This window comes from Strix aluco, chromosome 1, assembly GCF_031877795.1.
Source record: "Strix aluco isolate bStrAlu1 chromosome 1, bStrAlu1.hap1, whole genome shotgun sequence".
Classification (NCBI taxonomy): Eukaryota; Metazoa; Chordata; class Aves; order Strigiformes; family Strigidae; genus Strix; species Strix aluco.
Genome location: NC_133931.1, coordinates 49,726,360 through 49,745,142, shown reverse-complemented (window position 1 = coordinate 49,745,142; position 18,783 = coordinate 49,726,360). Strand labels below are relative to the sequence as shown.

The window sequence follows — 18,783 nt, the reverse complement described above, 5'->3', positions numbered from 1 at the left end:
TTGTTTAGCTTAATATACTATCATACATGGCTGCAGAAATGTTACAGACGTAAATGTTTTGTCTGAGCTGAATGCTGCTTTGGGGGCATTCACAATGGGAGTATTTCCATTGACTCAGGAGCTTTGTATCTGAACCCACTTTTGAAGGGCTGTATTCTGCCACTCTTAGTTACATTCTGTAATACATTGCTCCAGTAGACATGTTGACACTACTGAATTTTGAAGTGGCAAAATTTTTCATGAGAACTTGACCTGATGGACTGCTATTCATCAAAAAGGATTGCCTTCCAGTCTCTGAAGGACAAGCCTGAAGGTTTGTGCTCAAAATGTTTCTCTATGGTCCTTGTCCCATATGAAAACCTTATTGCCATTTGAGTCTTGTCTTCAAAGAGCTATATTATTTTGTGAATAAATTCAGAAGATTTGTGATCTGTTTCCTTCAGGATAAAATCTAGAGCTTTCCAGAGATGTTCAGGGCAAAACTCAAGAGGCTGTTTTCAAAATAGTGGCATTCACTCAGTGTGTAAAATACCAAGGCACAATTCCCTGTTCCTGAGCATGGACTGGGGCTTTTTACATCCCAAACAGTAGTTTAGGCTTTAAAGTCTTTTCTCAGGAACAGCAAATATTTGATTAGTCATACCAACAAGGATCAACAAGAAACACCAGAGTAACTAACTCAAAGTTAGAGTTTGGATTTTAGGTGCTTTGCAGTCAGAGTATTCCAGCCTCTAGTCAGTGTGAATTCTTACCACACAAAAAATGAGAAGATCAAAAAACTTGGCAATAGCCCGGAATTCTTCTGTTATGAGACATGACAGCAGAGTAGGTCTTTGAAGTTTCCTCTCCCATTCCATGAGGAGTTTTTAAGGGTTGGTTCTACATTTTTTGGTCGTTTTTCTTGGTTGCCTTCATTCTGCCCAAATGAGGAAAAATCAGTTCTCAGAAAGATAGGGCACTGTATATTGCTTCCTGACTAGGTCAGGCTAAAAGATTAATTTTTGTTTATTTCTCAGTTTATCTTAAAATAACCTTGCTGAACAAACTGCTCTTTATTAACTTCAAGTCAAAACATACCAGTAATGATTCTACATTTTTAGTGTAATTCCCTCTAATCATCCTAGCACAAAAATTCTGCTTGTTTTTATATCTGCTTTATACAATGCCACCAGTAATGAATGTTCCAGAATTGGAACATAATTTTGATTATCTGGCCATTACTTTTGATTTATGGAGCACAGAGACAGCTGGGTTTTTATAAGCTCGCCCTGCAGTACTGCAGATAACAAATGTAATGTAATAATCAAACTTCTGTAACATGGAACACAGAAGGGGTGGGCCCACAGATCTGTCTATCTATATATACCCATACCATATCAACAAATTTTATCTTCAGAAGCAGGAGTATAAAAGTAATTTGCAAAATGCTACTATTCACTATTCATACCCAGAGCAAAATATGTTGCTTTCAGAACCAGTATTTAGGCTCTTCGGGAGGGGGTAAACCACCTGAAGGTGGTTTCACGAAATTACATAAATGTGTACCACCATGAGGTTTACAAATGCATTAGTGTAAAAAAAAAAAAAAAAGCCTCTCAAAAGAAATGTATTTTAAGAAACAGTAATAAATATAGGCCATTGTGAACGATGCAAAATCTAGTTTTTTTTCTGGGTGCCACACAGGAAAATACAAAGTCAGCAAGAATGTTCCCCATTAGAAGGAAAAAAAAAAATCATTCACTTCAAGGAAGAAGAGGTTGACCATTTAGCTCAGTTACAGGAGATCGGTCAAAGTTCTGAAAACAGCAGCATAAAAGCTGGTTACAGAAACTGAAAACGGGAAAGGGGAAACCAGAAATACTCTCTCAGGCTTGCCAATAGAACTAGGAAAGTAGAATTTGTTAATGCAAACAAAAAGGTTTTAAAAATGTATACTAGGAGTGGGAAATGCAGCAAGCAACATCAGTAATTCATAAATCAAAAAGCATTCCTTTTGTTAATAAGAGGCAAATGGTTCTAAATACTTTCTAAAAATTAGTCTCTCACAAGGTGGGGGGATGAGGAGACAGATGGAAGCAATGAGAAAATAATGACCATCTTGTCCAGGTAGTGGCTGATTGTAAAGGTGACAAGGGAACGGTGGGGAGGAATGAGGTGAGACACATGGGTGCCCGCGGGCTCCAGGTTTTGCATTCCACGGGTCATATGTGGGTGGCTTTTGTGTGCTCAGGGAAGAGGGGCCAGGAGATCTACAACTACACTTACATCCTCCAAGCGATACAGTTCATGACACACACATAGATGCATCCTCTACAGCCAGACCTACATGGAGGGCAGTTCAGAGAGCACATGCCCACCACCTCACCCTGACTGATCTTTCCAAAGAGCTCTATGGGGGTTGTAACTTCACATTGTCACCACATTAGCGTATGCCCTTTTGTGACAGAAAAATCAAGAGAGTATACAAACATGAAATCTGACTGTAAGTAGCTACTGTATTACTGGCAATTGCTGCATTTTTAGATGTTCTAGAAATCCACAGAGGTTGCAGGGGAAAATTACTGTTTGGGACACGAAACTATGAAAAGGAAGACAAGCCTTCCCAGCTATTGCTATGTTGAGAATACATCCTCAAGTGTACAGCCAAACAAACAAACCAAACCAAGATTAAGACTGATTCTTTGAGGCTGTAAATTGATGAATATGTAGAGCCTGATTTAAGATTTAGCACTGTTCAACTACCTAGGTAAATTGAGGGGGAAAATTGGGAAAGCTTGGTGGTGGAACGTACCCCAGGAGGAAAGGCAGCAGCGTGACACCAGGAGCTTCAGAGAAGAGGCATTTCCAAGTTCTCCACTACACCAGAAAAGCTATTTGGCCAGTACAGAAGCATCAGGTTGGCTGGAGAGTGCCTTGCATTGATTGATCAAAGGGTCCCTAACAAGGGATGCTCTTTCCCTATCCGTATGATAGAAGGCATCTTGAGTCCCTGTGGGAAGCACTTAGCTGTTTGTCCTTAACCATTCTTCTCCTCTTCTATTTCCCAGCTGGGCTTTGTTGCTAAGGGGAAAATTTTTCATTATTCCTGTGACATATATTAAGTAAAGGGCAAATATCCTGTGCTTTAGAGAAACTCCTAGGAAAGATCCTTGCCTACAGTAAGACTGAAGAGTAAAGCTTATGTAAAGAAAGGTAAAGGAAATGAAAAATGGACGTCATACAAATCTAGGTCATCTCTGGCTGAATGAGGAAAACTGCATAAAATATGCCACCGTGGATTAGGTATTAATGCATTTGAGTGACTTTGCCACATTTTATTTGAATAATTAGGGACTTTGCTTTTACATTCCTGATCCAGAAAGGTATGTCTGCCAAAACCATGCTACTCCTGCTAGAAGGCTCCTTAGGAGGGTGGGAGTAGTTGTGTAAGGTAGGAATTGGCAGTGGCTTACCTGAGACATCCTGAATGACTACAGACAGGTTTGAGAGACCCTTTTGGGGATGTGTGTCCCAGCAACTGTCAGAAGACATTTTCTGTTGTGTGTTAAGGTGAACAGGACTATGGCAGAGTAGATACAAACGTTCTTCAGGGTAAGGAATTTGGCAGGGTTCCAAAAAATACTATGTACCAAGAAAGAGAACTCCCAAGAAGCATTTGTGTGGCTTTTACCATCAGAGCAACTGCTACTTTGTCATCAGAAGAAAATAATTGGCTGTCTAAAATGTTTTTGTTCACAACTGAGAAACACCTTCTGTCTGCAGACCAGTGCAATACAGACACAAACATCTTCCATTTAAAATTTACATGAATTTATAAACATTTTACAAAGCAGAGTCAAGCAAGACAGAATAACTTGGAGCACGGGGAAGAAGTCAGTGCTCATTGTCTGCCCTATCAAACTGATTTATGTGAGGGTTGTATATTCAGAAAGATCACAGTGAGCTTTACAGCCAGCTTGTAACAGTGCTACAGCACAGCCAAAAGCACCAGTAAAATGACCAGGCGAGAACTCAAATGTCACTTGGGGTTCAACTAGTTGGAGGGAACATAAGTATGTTTTAGACTGTTATGGGATGAGTATTAACATCTTCCACCAATACTTGGCAATCCCAGAGGAAACACAGGAAGCTAGATCCATCCACATGTAGGGCCTTGTGTATCCATTTAAGATGTTTATTCCCCCAAAACACCCTTCTCCGCCTTTTTCGCCCCTGAAGTTCAGGACATAGGCTATGAAGGGCTATCACTGAAAGAAAATACAAATTGTAGAGAGGCTGAAAGTTGTTAAGGCCTTGTTTCTTGCCAGTAACTTCCCCTGGATACAGCGTCTACAAGACAGAGATAACATGTATCACTGCCAAATCCCATTTCCAAAACAAGCTCCCAGAATTTTCCAAGACAATGTGGCGCCTAAAGTTCAGCCATCCCCTTCCTGTCAGTGCAGTCCTCTGATGGGGATTTAAGCACGTATCATGGGTACAAAACCTGGTGGCACATTTCTAGAATAAGAACCAACCTGAAGCTTGATGAAAGAGGATCAGTTCAAATATCTTTTCTTCTTATAAAAGCATTTGAGATGCATAAAAATGATTTACCTTTTGTTCTGTTCAGTAGACCTAATGCTGACCTAACACTAGGTTTGAGAACCGTTGCTGCCATTTCAAAGCAGCTATAGATAGAACTGGAAGATTGTCTGATCAAGATAAAGCTCCTATTGCTGTGCAAAAGAGCTGAGTGCTCATAAAAGATGACCTCTGCTCCATTTTAAGAGAAAAATGTGCTATAGCCAAACTGGAAATCTTTCACAAATCCTTCCCCCTCCATATCTTTTTAATGCTCAACATCAATTAAATAAAATTCATTTAGCATTTCCAGTTTGTTGGTTCCAAGTAAGAATAACAGAATTACTATGCTTAAGATACATTTTTGCCTGAATTACAGAAGATGGAAAATCGATGTGCTAAAAGTGGTCTTTTGCCCATTTAACATGCATTTACAGTTTAAATCCTGCCCTTTATAGAAGTTTTCCTTACTTAACTATGCATAGCCAGCTTTTCATTTTTAAGTCCTGCTCTACATCTTTTTGCCACACACTGCTAATTAATATGGAAATAGCTTAAAGAAGGTCATTGATACTTTTGACACTTTACTGAAAAATCAAGGCTTTGTCACAGCATCAAGCTATAGTTACGAATACATGTGATAAACAATAGCCAGGTATGCAGATCCTGAAATGCTACACCCCAGTCTGAGAGGATTGCTAGCTCTCAACTTTCATCAGGGGAGATGTGCCCATGAAAAGCGCAGTGAAGAGGAGCTACCTCACATGCAGCGTATAATGTTTCCCAACTCAGATTTCTGGATTTACCTCTGGAAGTCACAGTCAAATTATGTACATTACAGTTTGACTGCTGAGGAAGCACTGAAGTGGCACCATGCTGAAGAGCATCACCCGCAGACTAACTCCCTGCCCACCCAGCCTTCCCAGCATGGAAGGCTGCTACACCAGTCCCCACGCCCGGATCCCCTCCCGCTGCTCCAATTCTCTCAACAGACTGCAGAGCTGTGGCATTTCTGCTGAGTCTGAGCTTCACACTGTTCACAATTAGGTCCTTAATGAGTGTAAACATAGACATTAAACCTGAGCAGATTGTTGCAAGTGAAAGAAGGCAGAACTGCTGTACCTTCTATGTTTGCTTTGTTTGCAAATAAGTCATTGTAACAGATTACAAACATGTTTAGTAATGACTAGTCTCCTAAAGGGACTTTTTGATAAAGCTCCATGACCATGAGCACCTCCTTGAGGGACACGATCTGATGTGCACTGAAGTTAACAGGGGCTTGTCTCTACTCCAGCGCAAGAAAGTCCAGGCAGCAGATGACTGCCAGGATCTGCAATTTAATTTATACAACCCGCAGCATAATCACACAATCATTAAACTGTCAGTCTAAAAATGAGCCAAAAATGATGCAAGCTCTGTTATTTAGATAATGTACATTAAACCAAAGAGCTACCCATCGATGTGGAATTGAAAATTTTGAACTCCCAGAAATGGCACAGACCACTTTGCTTTCAACTGGGAACTTGCTTTCCAAATTTGTGCCAAATTTGATATGCAGCTTATTTTCAGTCCAGCAGTACTGAATGCTAAAGCTGTGCACAGAACTTCTCACAAAACTCAAATGCACTTTGTGTACTTTTATTTACTATAGTCAGGGCTGCCTAGGTAGGACAAAAAAAATGCCAAACCAAGCACCAGATCCAAAATTAGCATTTTATTCAGAACGTTGGGGTCAGAGGTGTATCATTCATATTCTGGTACACAATACAGAGGCAAAGCTGTTCTCAGAAGTCTCTCCAGTTTGAAAGCTCCTTCCCCCTCCCCTCCCTGCCCCTAAAACATATTGTATATTTACTCGTGCCACCAGTATCAGGCCAACTCCCCTCCCCCCCCTTTTTTTTGGTACAAATTATGTAAAACTTTTGTGCTAAGAACTTTTCTCCCTCCCCAAACAAAAAAAATAATAAAAATAAAAATAAAAAAAATATTGAGTACTCTAACTACAGTTCAACAATTGAATCAATGTCACTTGTTTGCAACCTGTTTTGTAAATACTTTATCCATAACGAAAGATATAAACATGCAAAAACCTGAATCCATAGTCCAAATAATACATACACATGTTCTGAAGTTTCTGCACTTCTCCACAGACTATGCCAATAAAACATTATGTACACATACCATTTTTTACAGTGAAGTGGGAAAAAAATACTAGAAATTAAAAAAAGAAAAAAGAAAAGTGTACATGGATTAAGACCAAAATGCGTCTAACATTCTAGCATAAGGAAAAAAAAAATCAATTCTGCTACAAACTGGTGATATGAAAACTCCCTTTATTTGCAACCAGCTGCATAAGTTTTAGAATTTTAGTGAAAAAAATCCCCTAACATCTAAAACTAGAATTAATGTACATTGTTCCACCTCATGGTCTTCTCTCCCAGATAATAAAATTGTTCCATGAGGGTTTTTTTTGTTTATTTTTAATTTCCTTATTTTAATAAAAGCAATGCGATGTAACAAAAGCATGTTGAAGCATATTGTGTTTCACCTTACTCCTCCCCACCCCAACATATTTTGTCTCTTTAATGCATCATTTCATAAATCAGTACCATTAAAGCCTTAAACATAAAACTAATTCCGATCTGAAAAAGGTACAAAAAGGCACATAAAATCCCAGTGCTTCTGTACTGTAAAATTCAAGTGTAACTGAGCTCAATATTTTTTTCCAAACAGCATTGGATCACTGATATTCCACGGAGCCCAAATTGGTTTGCAGCCTAAGCCAAAGCCTTCAGCAAGCACTTGTGCTAGTAGACTACAAAGTTAAAGCCTAGCTTCTGTATGCTTTTGGGGAATATCAGTTGAAATGTTTGTACGTGTCCAAAAACAAAGTTCACTTTGAAGTTCAGTCATCACCTCCACCGTACATATCAGCAAGTTTCTTGAAACGTGGGCCCCAGTCATTTAGGTAGTCATAGTCTTGCTCACCACCACTACTTGAGGAGTTAAGAGAGCTCAAGGATCCAGCAGTGGAGCCACTTCCTTCATAGTCAAAGACTAAGAGGGAGTCATACGGTGGGGCTGTAGGGTCATTGTCGGCTGCTTTAAGTCCCTGCAAGAAGGAGAGGGAGAAAAAGACGATAAAGTTCTGTATCTGAGAAAGAGACAACACATAACTGGAATATCACAGTGTAGTTATCTATCAATCACCATGTGAGAAAACCAAGTTCTTGTTCTTCTGCAATCCGATTCAAAACGGATTTATGTTTTTGTAACTCCACCAAGAACTTATTTCAATTTCTTTCTGAATGGCCAGGTTTCTAGCATTACAGCACTGGAATTTTGAATGTAGCTGCAAATACAGCTCTAACAAAACCTTAAGAGAACATCATGGCACTAGAACTGATGCTAATAAACATACAGTTTCACAGCTACACAGCTCACAACCTGCAACATGAGCAATATGGGACTGGTTAAACAGACAGATGGGGAAGGAGAATAGGCATGTTTGCAAAGATTCACTTTAACAACCATCTCACATGGCCACTGACATTGCTGGCCTGCAGTCCATCTGCATGTGCCAAAAGCCATATTTAGTTCTGTAAAATTCATGTACCTCTGTAAGCTGCTGTGAGAAAAGATACAATATGCTGGCTTAAGCCGTATGTGCTTTGCCATAACCACCCATAAGATTCCACCCGTTCTTCAGAAAACACACACACAACGACATCAAAACTAAATACACAGTTATAATCATTTTTGTTTCCTCATTTCAAAGTATTCAGGTTATCAACACACAAATATTGGGTCTTCAGTGATTATAAATTTCCACTCTCTAGAGCCAAATAGCCCAAACTAAAACAAACAAACAAACAAAACCTGTCAGAGGAAAGTAGGGAAAGAACCATACTTCTTCCACAGAAAAGTCTCTTCTCTCCTTGTTTTCTTACGTAAGTTCAAACCTAAACAGTAATTTTAATTTTAGAGTATGAGACAATTGCTCTGTGCTTATCCTGGGAAGATTTAAAAATTGAAAATAAAAGGCTGAAACCTGATGTTAAAAGCCCTCTTGTGTTTTGGATTTTTCAACCTCACAGTTTCTTCCACATCATTAGCAATGCTTTTTCAAGATTTTCCACGTTGAATAATGGATAATATATCTTCCAGAATTCTATAAGGCTGAGCTAAGATTTTATTGCTCACTGTTAATTTTAACCAGTGCTATTTGTGCTGGTTTTATTTTTAATTTTTAATGTTTATTTATTTAAAGAATGGCTTTATTATACTCCCAATTATTTGAAGGATCAAGTATGCCTCCTTAGAATTATTTAACGTATTCTGTTTTTAGAAAAGTAGGTTTTACTCTCAACTGTGTCTACTCTAAATATGACATAATGGAAACAGATGTTGATTTTTCTTCTAGAAATATGTATATAGCTAAACCCATTAATTAAAGCATATGGCACTGATAAGGTAGAAGAGAATCTTGGCTCTTTATTGCCTATCTAAAAATCATTCAGAAGCGTGCAAAATGTACCTACAATAATTTTGCAAATCAGTGGTGGAAAAGCCCAGCATATTTATCACACTAATGACCTCTAATCAAGAACACATTTTGGACTTAAGACTATCGTTTCATGTAGTACAACAACATGAGCAGGTTATTAATAGCCTGCATTAGAAGCACAATTTTGAATTATCTGATAAGAATAATTGGTGGTGCTTGTTATCTTTCTCTTTGGAGTTTTCCATCCTGATAGCCAGAATAAGACAAAAGATTTGAGATTCCAAAAAGGCAATAGCAAGTGTTGGAAGACTTCCCTTATCCAGCTTCAAAGCTGGAAATAGTTTTAAGGCTTTCTCTCAATTTCTGCTGCTGAAGCAGAAATGCAACTTACTTCTTTGGCAGAAACTGGCCTTATAGTATTTACATCATCCCTTAAGCCTGCTTGGGGTGACAGACACCCATGCTTTTCAAACACAGGTGACAAGGAAGGAGAAAAAATACCACTTGAACTTAAAGAGTGCTGAGGTATGAATTCCAGGTATCAATGTGTAAAAGTCATTTAGAAAGCGGGCTTGGAGAAGAAATGCTATTTCTCTGCAGTTCTGCCTAGTAACACCCAGCCAACCATGGGATACTAATTTATTAAAAATCAGTGAACAAAACATTTTCCTACATCTCTGAAGAAATTCTGATATTTATCAGCCATCCATGGCAAGAAGGCAGGCAGCCTCTCTCCATCTTTTTTTCCAAAGGGGAAGTTGGATTTTTTTCCAACTTGCTGCTCCTATCATGATCGCATTTAAAAAGAAAATGGTTTTGAGCTACTGACTTACAAGATAGCATCTCAGTAACAAATTCACTGTTTCAAAGGTTGTGCTTACTGTGTAATCCATTTCATTCAGAAAACGTAGCTACAGGCCATGTTATGAAGCTGTTGATTCAACTGCACAGCCCAAGTTACACCAACATTTGCACCTGGTTAAAACTTCCTCAGATTCATAGTATAATGACTGAACTTAGTCTCCAACTCTTCAAATGACAACCAAGTTTTCTGCTATATTTGTGTAGCAAGTTACATACTAAAATGACAAAGAATTACTACAGTTTCTTCACTTTTCCTCTGCTAAGCATATTCTCTGAACCCACCCAATGCATTGCTCCGATTTGCTGTTGGGTTCTATAGCATATCCAAAGGTGGAGTTACTGGATGCAGCTTCAGCAGTGAAATCGGCTTATGAAGCTCCCTTCCGTTTCAGCATTGCCACCTTTTCTGCTTGTTATGCCATCCCCCTTCAGTGGGTGGTACCACAACCTGCTGTACTGGCACAACTGAAAAGGCAACAAATGGCTGCCAAGAACTGCTTCTACTGATTTTGCTGCCATGGTATTGTCAATTGCTTCTGCAGAAATCTCTCAGATTTTCCCAGATGTGTTCAAGAATCTCAGAGCAGTGGAGCTGTTATAGTTATTTGGTTTACAGTTTCATGATCTGAAAACCCAAAGTTTACTAGATAGAGAAGCTTATTCAAAAACAGAATTGCTGGGGCACACACTCGAGACCAGGTGATCCTGCTGGGAGATAGCGAATCATGTCACAATTCCTTGCATTTGCTCTACCACCAATACACAACAAGGATCACAAAAGAGCCATGGCAATACAAAGGTCTGCTTGAGACCTAGGACAAACTGAGTAGCGATCTCACTTTTTTCCTCTTCCTCTTTTATATATGTTGTGACAGCTTTCACATAAGGGGCAGAAGAGGAGAAACTACAGTGCCTTGGCTGAGGAACAATGGCAACCTTAAGTTATACTTTCCTTAGTATGTGTAGCATTCTCAATTTGTCTCAAATCAAGGCAAAGCAAATACCTCAGAATCTTGAACTAACATGAAACATTACAAAATCTAATGCTTTTATTTTCATTAATTCTACCACTTAATCAGACTCAGCAGACTTTTGTTGAGAAGGGAAGGAAGAACAGAACCCTACAGGGAAATACAAAAAATTTGTTGAAATCTGAAACTATTTTTTTGCTTGACAAGAGAAAACAGAAAACATTGAGGGACGTTATTCTGCTTGGAGGTGCACTGTATCAATAACCATTTACTAAGAATGAATGAATTGAGGGTCCTCCGTATCCTCATGGGATGAGACCTTTAATTTGTAATTTAAATTTTGTTTACCTCAGGCTATGTCCTCTATTGATTAGAAATGTATTCTTAACCACAAACTCTCCACCACAATATAATTTGTTTAAGATTTCTACAGACAGCATAGGTGGTTCCTGAAAACAGGATTAACAAAGGTACTTCAAACAGGCCTAATTTACACTGTCCTGCAAATCCTGACTAGTCTAAGTGTTAATTATGTCCCACACTCTGCAGGTTATGTTTTAAAAGGCTCAAAATGGAAAACAAGGTCTACGGAGAGTTCTTAATAACACATGACTTATTTCACTGACTTGTTTGTACACTGGACTGGAAGAAAAGGAGGTTTTCCCTTCCCCTCCTTAAATTACAGATTCATCTATCCATTGAAACAGACAAAACAAGAAAGTCCCCGAGGTCATTTAGCTTATGCCTGCAAAACATATTTTGATTATAAGGCACCTCTGGAACCTTCTTATTTTAGAAAGTCCATAGCTCTGTACGTGTTATCTCAACTTTGTAAGTGTTATAAAAATACTTGAAGTTTTTATCATACTTGTAACTTGTTTTTCAACTAAGAAGTTATTAGAACACAACAAAATACTCATACTTATGTATGTCTTATTGAGTTAAGTAGATTTAATACAATGGATGACGGCTAGAAAATAATACACCAGAAGAAATAGAGAACTGCCAAAAGGAAAGAAACAAAATGACCCACTAGGTCTTTTTCACTTTTTGTTTCTATGGCTCTGTAATAAAAGTAAGAAGAAAAAAAACCACCCCGCTTGCTTGGCAATGGTAGCTAAATCCTCCAATATCTGAAATCAATGACCTATAGTTCTTTTTTGTCAAAAGTTGGAGTAATTCAGAGGCTAATCTGAACAATGCTGGCCGTGTGTCTGAGGTGCTGGTGAGCATTCAACAGACTAAATTAATTCCTGCACATGGGCCAGCATCCCAAAGGATCATGCTGATCAGTATCTCTGGGAATAGGGCCAAGTCCTCCAAAAGACCAAACTGATCTCCAAAAGTGTTGCATCTTTTCAAACCAATGGGGTAATGCAGACTTTGGTACTGAGGTACTGACAACAAAAAGGCAGCCTCTCCCTGCTTAGCTAGTGACTGTGCTAGTTTTGCAGGTGGTTTGGGTTAGGGCTGTTCAAGAGAAAAGCTACCCCTAATAATGTTGAAGCTGGATGCAGAGAGATATGAACTTTTGCCCTTTCTTATCTTGCTATGTTGTTTTCACAGCTCACCACATCTTCTGTATGACCTGCCCTAAGAAATGTCTACTATGGGTTTTACCCAAGGTATTTCTTCCATTTACTCCAAGTAAAACTGAGATGAACTTACCAATTTCTTTGGGTATAATCTTGCCAGGACTGCAGGCGGAATTCTCTGAAAGTCTGAAAACCTGTGCAGCCCGAATGTTTATGCTCTAGACACTGATAATTTGTAGATTTAACTGTAATAGTGCGTACTACTGTGAAAGACTGATTTTTTTTTTTCCCCCAATAGACTTTTTAGAATCACATTTACCATGGGAAATTTTAACATAAAACACGAATTAAGATGAAACTGTTTGAGAAATAAAATCTCCATTTTGCTCAGACTTCTGGCAAAAGAGACAGAGCATGGACAACCTCTGGGTGGCTACTGTCTGCTAGAGAGAAGGTTAGGTGGAATGCCCCATAGTAAAGTGGCACATTGCTGTGAAATCCTAAGAAAGAAGTACCTTATGAAGAGAAGAAACTAAATATATAATGCTTGAAACATAGAAACTACCTCATATAGTTTCCATCGATCAGAGAATATAATTAATTCTGAGCTAACTTACAGACAAGAAAATTGCCATGTTTTCTTCAGTTTCATATATATTTCCACAGTTAATTTTATCTTAGAATCAGCGACATTATTGACATTATTTTACTGTGTAAGAATAGCTGGGAGAAGCTTCCTCTTTTGGTAGATGGCAAGGGGAAGCACAAACAGAGGTGCTGATCTAATACAACAGACAGCAGTAAGAATATTACTCCACACTCATCTGTACTGCGATATAAATACACTGGGTTAAATCAAGACAGCATATACTGTTTCTACAGCTCCGTGTGTACATGTTGATGCTATAACCTTCCAAGAGTGATAACCTACTGAAAAACAGTATTGCAAGAACAGCTTGCTAAGTAATTTAAAAATCGTGGGAGGCTGGACAAACTTTGGCCCCTTTCTGGCTTTCCTGAGAATCACACTCATTCCTTGTCTTGGCTATGTAAGAGAGTTTGATAGCTGCTTTGAGGACAAGAAAAATCTCGGTATTGAGAATTATAGGTTCTTCCTGACCACCTGCCAGGTGGGTAGCGTCTGGTCACAGCTGTGTGAGAATAGGATGGCAAACTCTGATTGTTTGGAAGAAGACAAGGAAGCCCAAGGAAGTTCTTAGTGTGCACACTGCCTTGGCCAACAATGTGGACCTCTTATCATCCCATGTTTCCACTATTTTCCATTATTACAACTGTAATATTTAGAAGTGCAAGGCATGCAAAAATCCTTTGTTGAGACATCTCTTTCTAATACAGCCCTTCCCCAAACCTGGAGTCTCTTAAAATACAATGTTTTATGAGAATATTTGTATGTTTCCTGCTAGTCATCTCCCTCTAGTTTTTTTTTTTTTTTTTTTATAATTGCATTGCTGTATACCTTAAAAGCAGCAAACTCAATTTTCGGCAGCTTGCTAACACAAAACACTTTAGTATATTAGCCTGACTTTTCTTCAAAGCAAACATTTGCAGAAACAGTTCTGCAATACTCTGCAATACCTGTCCAGCTCTAGTTGCCAAGGAAGATACAAGAAAATCAGAGAAAATAATTAACTACCACTATTCATCTCCAGAATATAGCTTATTTTTAAGCGGTAAATTTTGAGTTAGTATTTGTTTTCCTATAATCAGGAAGCACAAAGAAACACATTCTCTATCTTGAGTACCACAAAACCAATGATTTAGGACTGACCAGTGATAGAAATAATGAAACAAATAGTTGTAGGAGCATTTCTTTCAGAACTGTGAGTAATCTGGTACAGTCTGAATCTTACTTACATTTATCTTTATTAGATTGAAGAATCAAAGATCATGCAAAGACTTTTAAAGCTCTGTGACAAGGCAAGTATTAAAAGCACTTACATAACATTTAATTTAGCTGCCCTGCTCACTAATCGTATTTGATGGAATTCTTTTGGTCTTATTGAAGGTACTGTATTTCCACTATTATCTGGATTCAAAGGGTAATATATGAGGAAAATGAAAATGAACTTCTTTCATTATTAAATTACTGTGAATTAATAAATGATTTTAGGCTAAGCTATAATTTTGTTAGTCTATTTATTACTTGGAATCCATAGAATAATCCTGCTTGGAGAAACTGTGGTTGCAGCTGATAACGTATTGTGAGTGCAATTAGTACAAACAGACAGAAGTTAATTGATATATCTTCCCTTTCTGTCTGAGTGTGTTAATTAAATTTGTCTGCACTTTAAAAGAACGTATTTACTTCTATCTAGCAAGACAATTTTATATGTCTAAGTAAGTTTTAAAAAGTTATTATGTTCAAACATAACAGCTACTCATGCAGGGTAAACAAAATATAAAAGCTTATCAAATCTTAGGAGGAAACTCTTTTTCTCTCCTTTACCTCATTAATGAAGTCCCCAATGTCCCCAGGATGAGGAGCAGCTGATCTGACTGGATACTGAGGTTCTGCATGGATTGGCCTTTCATCAAGACGTCTGATTCCAACAGGTTTGATGGCATCTGGTTCCACAGTGTCAGGCTGCTGGAGCTGGCTCAAGTCATAATCCTGCAAAATATAAAACAAAGGCAGTTAGGAGAATTTCAAACAATATCTGTTAGGGGGAAACATGAGGAGGAAAAACAAAAAATTCATTTCACCAGAAGTCCTGTTTTCAGGATTGTAATGCTTACTAAGTCAATAACATTGTTATTTGCATACCAACAGGATGTTATTTGATTTATACTCCCCGAATCTACCATTTTGATTCTATTCCATCAGATTTGCAGAGCTTCTCATAAGTTTTCCATTGAGAAGTAAGGATTTGAGTAGTGCTATTAAGAGACTAAACACTTTGCCTAGTAATGATGATTTACTGCATAGAGCAAAGATGCCAAATCCAACTCTTATTTTTCTAAGCAAATAAATGCCAGATATTCTCATTCTGAGAAAGAGGCAAGCACACTGCTCTGTGGCGTTTTATAATACCTTCAAAGAATGAATTTAAGACTCCTTGCTGATTTCATGTGGCTTCCATAATATCAAAGCCAAAGGGGGAAAAAAATGTTGTAAGAAGTACAAAGCTCCTGAGATTTGGCCTTAATTCTAAGCACTTTCTAAAGATTACTTGTGGATCTGTTCATTAAGTACTTGATGCTGCAGTTTCAAACTCTGGCAGACTGATGAAGCTAGCATAGCACTATGAATTCCAATAAGCAGCATGTATGTATGTAAAAATTTTAATTAGATGAATGTTTATGCACTTAAGATAGATATGCCTGAATACTATTTGTACAGTGTGATGCATTTCAGCATTGTCATTCACCTCACTGTTGTCATGTCTAGAAGGTAGCCATGCTCTAGGGTGCCTTTGCACAAGGCACTGCTAAAAATGCATAACAAAGAACTGGGTTTAACAGCTTAAACTAAAGCCATTCACAGACTACCAGTCTCACGTCAATTCTACTGTATGCCAGATAGCCTGCCCCACAAATAATCCAGGCAGTTAAGGTACATCCTAGAGTAAGCTCCTTGATCATTAATCTCTTTTCACCAGTGTTGTTCTGGTAAAAATCTTATATATAATCTCAACTTGCTGGAAGCTGTCTGTGCAGACAATTACATTTCCATTGATTCCTAACTGGCTCCTAAAGGAAGGAATGCAAGCATTTACTTCTGCTGTTACCTCATGGGATGTAGGTCCTTTCTGAGAGTATTACTCTGTGGCTCCAAACCCAGACTTTTCAACAGGAGGTCTGTTGACAGCAGTGAAGGTAGTTTGTTGGGAGAATTGTGACTATCAAATCCACTACACCTCCTAATTTGTTACTTGGGTCCTCAGCTGACTGCACACAAATATATAGTCAAAGAAGGTGGAACAGCTCCACCGAGATCTGAGAATGCAGTTTCATATGCTTTAATTAGATTACAAGATCCTTGGGGCAGAGCTGTAACTTCTACCCCTTGGCTCTTCATGTACCAAACAGAATAGTAAGTGATCTCCATGAAGTGGTATGAACAGGAGAAAAGTAAACAGAACAGAACTTTTTATCCTTTCCCTTTTTATTATGTAAAATAAGTCAAAATAGTTTAGAGACATGCTATCGGAAAATCCTATCAAAAAGAGAATGCATGTTATAGGATTTATAAATATATAACACAAGAGTGCTTTTCATATCCACCCAAAAGATAAAGGTGGAAAACAACAGGGAGAAATGAAAAATGCAGGTTTTATTATACTAAGCATTCATTAGGGAAGAATTCAAACAGGTATGGTTAAATAACAGTATATTAAAACAGGAGAGCCTCTCTGGTCACTTCAGTTTTTATAACGATAGAATGTTTCTTCCAATCACTCACACATGCATACTACTCTTTCTCTGATTAGCAGTCATACAGAAATGCAGTATGAATCAAGTCAGTCTAGTATCTTCGCATCTAAAGCCATCCTCTTGAGCCTATGTACAGTTGGAGACATCTCTAGGCTCTACAGCTAAAAAGACAGCAAAGATTGCCATCTGCAAGGCAACAGCAGTGCAGAATGTGTCCTTACATGGATTCCCACTTCGGTTTACTTTTCTAGGATAATTTATGGCACTGCCATCTAGCCTTCTATCAAATATATTTTGCAGGTCTATTAGTGTCTGGACAGGAAGAGAAGATCCATTGTGCTTATTACCGCAGACTATGAAATCTCTCGTATCATTAAAATCAACACTAACTGAACATCAGGTATGGCAAGTCATCCACCATTTCCCCAAAATGGCATGGGGCCATACCAACGCAGCATCATGCAACAACTCCAGCTGTTTCAACATTCTGTCTTAAGTCAACTCTACTCAATTAATGTGAAGTAAAAGAAGAAGAAATGTTTTAAAGAGACAGGGTGTAAGCTGTTTAGGGCTCCTGAAATTCCATCTCTTCACTCAATGCTGCATTCACGGCTAGAAAAAATGGGAAAGCTTTTCATGTATTACTTAAAGCTCCTGAACAGACTTTAAGGTTAGTCTCAAACAGAGTTTGTTAAGACACAGTTAACTGCAGAAGTGACAGCTAAATGGAAAACTGTGGCACATCAGAGAGAGAATAAGACATGCTGGGATAGGTTGGGACAGCCAGCTTGGAGCAGCATTCTGGGTCATTACTTTTACTCAATTTCAGTCAAAAATGTTTTGTCTTTGCTCCAGTCTTTTTCCATATAACCTGTTCAAAATGACAGTCCGCTGCAGGACTAATGAGGAACAAGACTAGGCCCTCCACTGGAAACATACTTGAGCGAAGGTTGTGAGCATCTAATTCATACAGCTGCCAATTTTTGTCACAGGTATTTATTTACTTATTTATGCTGTTTAGCCCTAACTCCAGCAATAATACCTCTCTCCCTTCCTTCAGTTTGGATTTAAGCAAATCCAAACAGAGGGTTTGAGTTTTTTCTCCTCAAACTTCTGGACAAGCTTAGATTGCTGATGGAAGGGAGAATCTAGTATTAGTTTTTCCTCTGTTGGAAGGTTGCTAAAACATATTTGTTTGTTCCCATTTTGCATCGAGCAAAAAGTCAGGCCTTTAGAAACCAGAAATTTAGACTAGTCTGATTGTCCAAATCAACAGTCAACAAGGAAACTGAAGTCTTCCATTCTATAGTGGGGATCTAAGTGAAGCAAGCTGAATGAACCCTTGTCTTTCCCCTTGTTTATAAAAAGATCTGTTATCCCTGGATGAGACAATAAAGCTATCTTTTAGATAACTGGTGGCTACAGAGATTACAACCTTAATGCTTTATCAATATAACTCTCTTGATGTAACCACCAGCACTTCTGTCTCTTTGGTTAGCATCTCTAGCATCACTATTTGTTCTTGCTGAAAAACACCCTGACACCTGTATTGAAGCAGAAAAACTGGTTTTGATTTGCTTTTGTTTTAAGAAAGAAAATGAAGTCACAACGTATGAAAAGGGCATTTTATCAAAAGTTACACCTTGTGAAATCAAATAAATTGCAAAAAAGCCTCACAAAACCCCAGCAGTCCCCTCCTCTCCAAGCTGATTACAAACATTGACTTTATTAGCTATTCACTTAGTTCTAGACAGCTTTAAGCAAAGACTTACACCATCACTAGCTCCCACCTCGTATTTCTGAAACATGAGATCCCAGTGAGACAGTCTGAAACGTCAAAACCACCTAGTCAAGCACCTTACCAGATGTGTAGGCAGAAGTGTCCAAAATCCCAAAAAGCACTTTTTAAAGAACATCTATATAGTAGTTGGAAACACAGTCCAAGTAT

At 38.3% G+C, this 18,783-nt stretch overlaps 1 protein-coding gene across 2 annotated transcripts in view; it reads right to left on the bottom strand.

Moving 5' to 3' along the window:
• Positions 1-6,262: 6,262 nt before the first annotated feature.
• Positions 6,263-18,783, bottom strand: part of CDH2 (cadherin 2) — a 119,905-nt gene continuing 107,384 nt past the window's right edge. For both annotated transcript variants that reach the window (XM_074820341.1, XM_074820333.1), the window contains 2 exons: positions 14,908-15,072; positions 6,263-7,675 (listed from right to left, as the gene is read on the bottom strand). In XM_074820341.1, the coding sequence (XP_074676442.1) occupies positions 7,469-7,675; positions 14,908-15,072 (372 nt within the window). In that variant the 3' untranslated portion in view covers positions 6,263-7,468. The remainder of the gene's footprint in view (positions 7,676-14,907; positions 15,073-18,783) is intronic.